At 40.5% G+C, this 9760-nt stretch overlaps 1 protein-coding gene across 1 annotated transcript; it reads right to left on the minus strand.

Annotated features, from left to right (window-relative positions):
• Window positions 1-1237: 1237 nt before the first annotated feature.
• LOC113249191 (P antigen family member 3-like) lies at window positions 1238-9220 on the minus strand. Its single transcript, XM_048213244.2, has 5 exons — window positions 9156-9220; window positions 6098-6180; window positions 5548-5656; window positions 3331-3456; window positions 1238-1341 (listed from the first exon to the last, which is right to left on the minus strand). The coding sequence occupies exons 2-5, from the start codon at window positions 6170-6172 to the stop codon at window positions 1319-1321; spliced, it is 333 nt and encodes a 110-aa protein (XP_048069201.1). The 5' UTR covers window positions 6173-6180; window positions 9156-9220; the 3' UTR covers window positions 1238-1318.
• Window positions 9221-9760: the final 540 nt, after the last annotated feature.

Genomic DNA, 9760 nt, shown 5'->3' on the forward strand with positions numbered 1-9760 from the left:
CTATTTGCAATCATACAGCACAGATCAAAATGACGTAGTTAACAGAGCTGTGACCTTAGCTTTCTGCCTATAAGATTCGTAAGCGCATACAAACTGGAGCAGGTAGCTTTGGAGTGACAGCGTCATTAGAGGTGTCTTGCAGAGAAGATGGGCACCTCACAAATTTGAAAGGATGGGACCCTGGAGGTGCCCCTTCAGTCACCTGCCATTTAGGAAGGGTCCAATTGCAAAACAGAGATGCAATCCAGACACAGCGGAGCACGGGCGAGTCTAGTCCTACGTTACTCACAGCCTTTCAGAGTCTTCAGTTCCAGAGAATAGAAAAACACCAACTCATTTTATGAAGCTAGTATCAGCTTGAGAGCAAAATCCAAGCCACTATATAGAAGTGTGTGCTAATGACACTCACGAGGATAGTCATAAAACTTCTAAACAAATTATTAAGATGTAAGTTATTCAGAAACATAATACATCGTGACTGTTCCCTCCCAGTAATGTATGGTTGGTTTAAACATAGGACAATATGTATGTCATTCACCACATTAACAGATTAATGAAGGTAAGAATCCTAAATGTTTGGTGTTTGGTGGAAGTCAACATATGTTCAATACAAATATTCGTAGTAAACGAGAATAAGAATAGAACTTCCTTTACATTACAGTAAATAGAGTAAAATGTGGAAGTTTTTCTAATTTATCAGGAATAACATTGTGACCAGTTCTTTTCAACACTGTACTGGGTGGGTCTGTCCAATGTTGTAAAATGAGAGAAAAAAGAAAAGGAAAACGTTTAAAATGGCAGAAACAAACTGTCAGTGTTCAAAGATGACATAATTGTGCATGCTTGAAACTCAAAATGGATGCTGATGTACACTGATTAAATCATACATAGCATATATCTGAGTGTATCAGCTCAATCAGAATATAACATTTCAAAAAACTGACATAATTTTTGATAGCATCTACTACTTAGAAGAAGTTTTTCTTTAAAGATGTATTTATAAATTTGAGAGAGAGAGAGGGAGGGAAGAAGGGAGGAAGGGAACAGAGGCAGAGGGACAGAATCTTTCAAGCTGACTCCCCACGGGGCACAGAGCCCAACTCGGGGTCCACCCCATGCCCAAGGAATTATGACCTGAGCTGAAACCAAGAGTCAGCTGCTTAAGTGACTGAGCCACCCAGGCGCCCCCTACTTAGAATAAGTTTAACACAAGATTTCAAAAGATTCTTTGGAGGAAGTCTGTAAAACTTTATTGAGAGAATTTCAACAGTGAAGTACCCCACATAAGAGTAGTCTGCATGTTTCAGCTTGTCCTTGTTTAAATCTGGGGCTGTCCTTCACCTGTAAGATAAGGACGTTAACAGTGGGAAACATTACTCAGCAGAATTGTATTTCGAGTAAACTAATGGTACAGGAAGGACACTATACTTTTCATTGTATAAGACAGAATTCCAAGCATATATTTTACCAGTATGTTTTGAACACACCACACTTTCCACTGGTACAACAAAACACGAAGACAGTTGAGGTTCCTAACACACAAAACCAAAGGAGCCTATTAAAGGTAGTTTCAAATGGAAAGCAAAAACCAAACGTAGTTTTACAAAAACTACACACAACACGCAAAGAACTGAAAAACAAATTTAGGTGTAAGTATCCTTCTTGAACTTGAAATAATATTCTCAATATATGATGCTGAAGTAATAATGCCAAGCTGGTTACTGTTTAAGTGATGTTAGCAGAGAAACTACTAAGTACCACATGTAATTTATTCTTTGTTATGCTTAAGTGGAAAACTGTTTTTGTCAGCTAGTTGATCCCTTATGCCGTTGATCAAGTAGGGTAACCGTTTGCCGTGCCGGTGTGTGCCCTAACGGTGTTCCAGTTTGTCGAATAGATTATATGGTCACGTACTTCACACCTGTCAGAATGGGTAAAACTAACAACCCAGGAAACAAGAGATGTAGGCGAGGATGTGGAGAAAGGGGAACCCTCTTACACTCTTGGTGGGAATGCAAACTGGTACAGTCCCTGTGGAAAACCGTATGGAGGATCCTAAAACAGTTAAAAAGAGAACTAACCACCTTGTGAACCCAGCAGTTACAAGAGGAGGTTTTTACCCAAGGGACACAAAACTACAGAGTCAAAGAGCTACAAGCATAATCAACAATAGCCAAAGTATGGAAAGGGCCCAAACGTCCATCGACTGATGAATGGATAAAGAAGAGGTGGTATACGGTGGAATATGACTGAGGCATCAGAATGATGAAATCTTGCCATTTGCAATGATGTGGATGGACCTAGAGTGTATTATGCTAACAGAAATAAGGCAGTCAGAGAAAAACACATAACATGATTTCACTCATATGCGGAATTTAAGAAAAGAAACAGATGAATGAAATGGGACAGGGGAAAAAAAAGAGGGAAGCAAACCATGAGACTCTTAACTACAGAGAACAACCTGAGTGTTGATGGAGGAAGATGGGTCGGGAATGGGCTAAATGGGTGACGGGTATTAAGGAGGCACTTGTTGTGATGAGCACTGGGCGTTAGATGTAACTGATGAATCACTAAATTCTACTCCGGAAACCAATATTACACTACGTGTTAACTAACTAGAATTTAAATAAACATTTGGGAAAAAAAAATAATAACAGCAGGATTAGGTATCCAGGTCTCCATAGAGAAGCCCAAAGAGCAACCATTGTGTTTTGTTGTTTTCAGCGGCAGTCAAATCTCAATTCACATGTTAAAATTTGACCAAAGATGTTGTCTGATATAAAAAAAGAAAACTCGTGCAAAATGGAACATCTTTGTATTCTATGTACGGTAGCCAACAGAACCACAGAACACACAAATCAGCATTAAAAATGAGCGTAATATATCTGAATTGAAATCCATATATATATGAGTAAACATGGGTTCCGAAGTTAAGGGATTCTCCGAGAATCACACAAGTTATGTTAGAGCTGGTAGTAGAACCTACTTCAGTGCCTCAGCATAATATTTAATCCAAATGAATTTTGTGTTTGATAAAAGCAGAACCTACAAAAGTATCTCAATATTATCAGGTCTCTGCCAGATTATTTATACTCAAAAAAAGGAACTGTTTTCATATTTTATGATTTAATAAGGCTTTGACCCACTTTGTTTCTATGTCCACTAGTGTGTAAGTCAGGCCGTCAGGATGTTCGGGTTTGAACTACTGGGGACAGTGTCTTCATATGTAAACTCTGTTTTGAATGTATCCTGAAAGTTATATCTACTTAAATAAAGATATTATATTCAGGAAAAGACCCTCATACTTTGCACTGTGAATGGATAACATACCTGCTTCCGGCATTTTAATGGGCTCTAAGAAGGGCAGGCTTGTCCCCTTGACCTCAGGGTCATCTTCAGTTATATCCCCAGCCTTTGCCTGAGGCAGCTCCTGGAGATCAGCCTCCAGGTCCGGTCCTTGAAACACAAACGTAATCAAAATTTAAGCAGTGAATATGAAATACAAATAAATAAGAGCCTATAGGCTAGTGTGATAAAAAAAAAAAAAAAAGATGTGATGGAAACATGCATTGCCCATTCTTGTTTCCCCGTAGTACGATATGCTTTATTTCAAGTGACATTCTAAAGATAAAGCCCACTGCACTTTATTTCCTTTATATTACCGTAGTGTTCTAAGAAGAGAGAGCATCAGCTATCTAAGAAAACAAGTCTACACCATGCGTAAGAGTTTATTTAAAAGGAGAATATAGTTTTCTGAAGGATTAGCTGAGTGTGTGTGTGGGCATGTCACAAATCCTACACTAGTGACACCCATTCCGTATTAGGGCAACCCGCAAGTTATTTTGTCAAATCTTACTAGTTCGATTTAAGTGCAAAGTCCCTGTAGGGAACTTAGGATAAAGGAGTCATATATGGAGCAAAGTTCCGAAACCAACAGCAAAACATTAGTGATTAACAGTCCAACTACTGTCTTACAGTGAGAATACAGGAAGTGAAGTGGAAAGAAATTAATGGACTTTGTTGTCAGGAAGAGGTTTGTGGAACCCTCTTCTTTTTTAAAAAGATTTTATTTATTTATTTGAGAGAGAGACAGAGATAGTGACAGCTCAAGCAGGGAGGAGAGGGAGAAGCAGGCTCCCCACTGGGCAGGGAGCCCAAAGTGGGAATCAATCCCAGGACCCTGGGATATTTGATCTGAGCCGAAGGCTGACCATTAACCAACTGAGCCACCCAGGCGCCCCTTGTGGAACCCTCTTAACTGCAAATTTCTAACATAACCCATGGCCTGAATGGTGTCAATAATTCACTACACGTACTTGGTGAAAAGGCTATATTTGGAAGACACTCCTTTCTTGTTTCATGATCATTTTAAGATACTTTGGATTCTCCTACCCATAAGGGTATCTAAACACCTTTTAAAGCCGCTTAAAAATCATACTACTATAGTGACCCTAAGGCCACTTTCCTGAATTACCCAGCTCTTACGAAATGTACCATATCAAACGAATAATCTGACAGAGGCTCTCATTCATTGAGCTCTTTCCTGGAGTCTCTCTCCTGCTCCCCTGAACTGGATTGATTCCTGTACCAGTAGTAAGCTACTTTACAGTACGGACACCTCTGAGTAGTAAGCATTCTATACAAAACCATGCACTTGTTTGTACAACACAGACGGTAGGAAGAACACAAACCTCTTTAAAAATTCTTATTTTAGGTAATCTCTACACTCAGTATGGGCCTTGAACTGTCGACCCCGAGGTCAAGAGTCACACGCTCTAGGTTCCAGCCAGGTTCCCCATGAACACAAACCTTGTAACAAAAACTGAATTACCTCTCCATGTGTCAAGCGGTCTTTGGCAAGCCACAATCCCTGAGCCTTAGTTTTCTCATTTATAAAATGGGGCTTCCATCCCAATGCAACCCGGCTTTATTCCACATGTCATCGGATATGCTGACCTGGCACTCTGCCTATGCTGCTGAAAACTGCTTAAGCTTTGGATGAAATGAGTGAAAAGGCCACACAGAAATGTTCTAAGAAGAACAAATTAAACCAGTGAAACGATGTATAGTTTTGTAGTTAGTGAAACATTTTCCTCTAATTTAGGAAAGACTGCATTTTCAAGCACACCAATTCATTCTTGAGGAAACAGGGGAGATTCATTACAGCAAAGGACTACATGAAGCTGCACACGACACTCTCTTCACATTTTCAGCCCATTTTCCGGAAATGACTGAGATTCTCTTCTCATGTGTTCTTTCCTGTTCTTTTTTTTTTTTTATCAGACTTTCCACTGTTTTTATTTTAATATCTTATGTTTTAGAGACTTATTTTCTATTGTCCCAATTCTTCTTATTTCCATGGTATCATAGGTAATACATTTATTTTTTTATAATAATATTTTTTATTATATTATGTTAGTCACCATACAGTACATCCCTGGTTTTTGATGTAGAGTTCGATGCTTTACTCCTGTTCTGGGACGTCATAACACATGATGCACACACACCCCCTGCCCCCGCAGACATTCTGCGACCCTTTCCCTTCACCTTGAGCCACAGGTGCTCCTTCAACTTCCTTCCCTTGATCAGGTATAATGTCCTGACTCGCAGGTGGTACCTCCTTCTGTTTTGGGTGCTCATCACTGGGCTGCTGCTCCTAGGGGTGTGTGTGTATGTGCACAGATAAAAACGTGTTTCGTTAATACATGCTAACAGAATAAATATACATTACACATTTTGCTATCAAATAATGAATAAGCACAAAGAGACTCCCACGTCATGATTCTATGGACTTGTTCTGAAAAGTTACTCTCCCACAGAGCGGCTACTCTAACAAGAGGTAGCCACAAGCACTTTGGAGTCTACTGTAAAGGATGCTGGGATGGGCATGCACATTTGGTCGTTAATAACCGTGACAAAGAAGCCATAGGGTGTATTTCCACAGGCAACAGAAACATGGATTCCTTCTGGTTCAATGTTTCCTTCCCTCTAGCAGCAGAGAAGCTTTTATCACTGCATCTGTATGTTTGCAGCTCCTCAAAATTTTCAGAGCAATAAATGTATGGCACTCAAAAACATCGGATCTGGAAGTACTCACGGCCACGTGCTGGTTAGACCCTCGATCATCCTTTCTTTGACTGGACTTGGATCTTGATCTGACTCGGCCACTCATAGTTCACCCTGAAAGGAGAATATTGGTATTTGGAAAACGTACTCTAAAGGAGAGGTATACCTCTTCCAAGGCCAAAAAGGTTTCATTTTTTTTTTTACCTTGAAAATACTTTGAAAGCCAACCTAGTTCATGGAATTGTCTCAAGACCATGAGATTGACACATGGCAGACAGCATTATTGCCATTTTGGAGAAAACCTGTATACAGAATTTAGCTGACTTTCTCAAGAACACAAACCTATATTTTGATATTAACTTCCATTGTTTTGTCTCATGGTCTTGAGACAATTCCATGAACTAATCATCATGAATGCTATTTGGAAATCATAAAGAATTCTACAAGTTCAAGCGCTGGGAAATATTAATACATCTGGGGCTGTAGGAAGTTCTGTTCATCTTAATAAACTTACAGAGATGTGCACTTTGAAGGTAGACCTCCAAACCTCCTTCTTTCCTGGAAAAATAACCCAGGGTAATTGCCCAAATAACTGCAAATCTGAAGCATCAGCTTTCTACAGTCAGCACATTTTTGTAGTACAATGAGAAGCTCATAGTCTGAGAAATTGTTGAATGACCCCCTCTTTCCGTTTTCTATATCTCCCACCTACTCCAATTCTCATTAGAATGAGAGCCTCTTCTTATAAGGTAGTCAAGAAGGAAATGTTAATTTATCTAAGGCCTATCAACTTCCATATGCCCCCAATGAAATCTCTTCTTCCCCCAACCCCACCAACTTGCAAAACCTACTCCTTTTCCCGTGTACAATGCACCTGACCACATTTCTATAATCCCCAGAAATTGTGTTTGAAGGATAAAGAATAACTAGTATTTTCTAGTTTCTAATTTCTGGACCAAGAAATTAGAAAGAAGACCAGAATGATACCAAACCACATGATAAGGGTCTTATCATACAGGCAAGTGGATTATCATTGAAGGTTTTTTAAAGGAGGGATATAATTTTTTTAAGTGATGTTTTAGCAAGATGAATCTAGATTTGGTAAGCAGAATGTATTGAAAGGAGTCAAGTAACAGAAATCTCCCAGATGAAAGTCTATTGACGTGGTTCAGGCAAGTGGAGGTGAGGTCGTGAGAGCAGTAAGAATAGAACAGAAATAGGAAAGTCAGAAATAGAATACAGTTGTGAAGAAAATGAAAATATGGTATAGGGCACGGTGAGTTTAAGATGACAGTAGGATCCAAACAGAAATGTCAGGCGTATACAACTGAAAGTGCAAGACTGGGAAGCAGAAGAATGGCTTGAAACAATTATTTTGGGGAGAATATTCCATCGATGTTGTCACAGGTTTTGTGTAATTGCCTTTGCCAAAAGAGTGTAATGAGTTTATTTAACAATATACTTAACGATTTAATATATCAGAAATATCTTTTCAGCATGTAAACAATATTAAAAATTTCTGAGATGCTTTACACTCTTTTTCCCATGCTCTTCAAAATGTTTTTTTCCACAATCTTCAAAATCCAGTCTGGATTTTGCACTTACAGAACATCTATCTCAGTTTGGGCTAGCCATATCACAAGTACTCAGTGGCTACTCACCTATGGGTAGGGACTACAGTACTGTACAGTGCAACTCTAGATAATACCTTCCCACTTCTCATAGCTTAGCATCCATAGCAGAAAGCTGTAGGGTAAGGAAAAACTGATTGCCAAGACAGAAAATGTGAGAAGGTGTATAAAAGTAGGTTTGCCTATGTACATATATGTGTGTTGGTATTTATGTGTACTTGTAATGACATTTATTGAATTTTTATTATATGCCGGGCAATGAATTAAGCATTTTACATATATTAGTATGTTAACACAGCTGAAACTACTCTGTGGAGTAAGTACTATGACTATTATTCCCATTTTATGAATTAAAAAATAGTCTTCCTAAGATTAAGTAACATTTTCCAAAACGACACAGTACATAAGTAACTCTGAAAAAGTTATTTCATCCCAGAATCTTTGTACTTAAGGTATATTAAGATTTGTGGGATTTATTTTATTGACTTTCTTTTCTGGCAAAATGCTAAAGGCCGGAGCTATTATTATCTAATAACACATTGTGAGCAATTTTTCATATTACAAAATAATATTCAAAATTATGACTGTAATGATGGTGCACAAAATATCACATGAATAAATAATTTATTTAATCATTAAAAAAAAAAGAAAGCCAACCTAGTATGAGGAAAGCGTACACGCTGCGGTCACACCAAATACACGGGATGCAAGATCGTTTCCATCAGCCAGGCTGGCCGTGAAATCACCTTACGGACAGGCTAAAACACGAGGCTTAGTCTCACAGCTAGATTGCCCAGTACAAAGGCGTTTGAGAAAATAGTGGGGGACATTGAAACCTGAGTCACTGCTGCTTTGGTCACTTTCCCATTTACTCATTTTACCGCCTTAAATAAGGTTTTGTTGGAACACAGAGAAAGAAACAATCTTTCGCATTCGGCCTGTGGCTGTGTTCGCACTACGAGGGTTCCGGTGTCTAGCGGCGCAACACACCCACGGGCCGCCTCCTACCCTGACACTCTGCAAAGTGCACTACAAATCTCGGGAGACCCAGTTACAAGCCCCCAGCATTCCCCACTTCCTGGCCTTTCCCATACCGCCTGGTCTGCTCCCTGCCCAGGGTCCCACTGAGATTCCTGGCCTCTGTGTTCTGCCGGCAGTTGCAGGTGCTTCCATTACTCAGATAGCTCAACTAAGCAGGGAACAGGACCCCCACCCCCGGGGCCAGGCCTCGCCCCGTCGACATCTCCCCTCCAAGCCCACTATCCTCACTTGCTCCGGCCCCAACACGAAGATGAGCAAAATGGCGGCCGCAAAGCCTGTGAGGAGAAGGGCGCTAGCTCTTCGAACATCCACCTAGGATGCCAGAGATCTACTGTCCCCACCTGCCCGACGCCCACTGACTCCGCCTCCATTCTAGCTCACACTCAGTCTCCTGAAAGGACTGATCTGGGGACCTACCAGTTGAATTCAGGTAGCGAGAAAGCTCAGGGCAGAGAGAACACGACCGCCTCAATCGATCTCAGCTCCGCTCACAGAACACGGGCGGCAATGCGCATGCCCAGCAACAGTCGCTCAGGGCAATGAGCATGCGCACTGTTCTCTCACAGCAATGAGCACGCGCAGAGAGTTGGGCGCGTGCAGGGTGGGTTGAGGTTTTCCCGCCTGTGCTGCTTCAGAGAATGGCAACCACGGGGTCTGCCCAGGAGAAGAACAGAGGCTTCAACAGTTTGTTTTTCAAAACACCAGTCTCTCCTATGCATCCAGATACTTTGAGGACAGACAGCCCCACTTTACCCTTAGTGCATAAGGTGTCTCAAAAAAAAAAAAAAAGCGCCGAGACAGAAATAGATGTGAAGCATTTTAATCCGAGTTTCATACGTGCTTTGATTTGCCATTTCCTCCTTTGCTTTTGGATGTTGTGTCACACTTGAATGAATGGGCTCACCTCTGTATGATAAATACAATAACAACCTGTTTTCTTTACATTTCTGTTTGTGCTACTGCACATTGAAATCTCTGCACTGGTAGCTCATTTCTCTCTATACAACTGTGTTCATTCAGTC

Source organism: Ursus arctos, chromosome X (genome assembly GCF_023065955.2).
Source record: "Ursus arctos isolate Adak ecotype North America chromosome X, UrsArc2.0, whole genome shotgun sequence".
Taxonomy (NCBI): Eukaryota; Metazoa; Chordata; class Mammalia; order Carnivora; family Ursidae; genus Ursus; species Ursus arctos.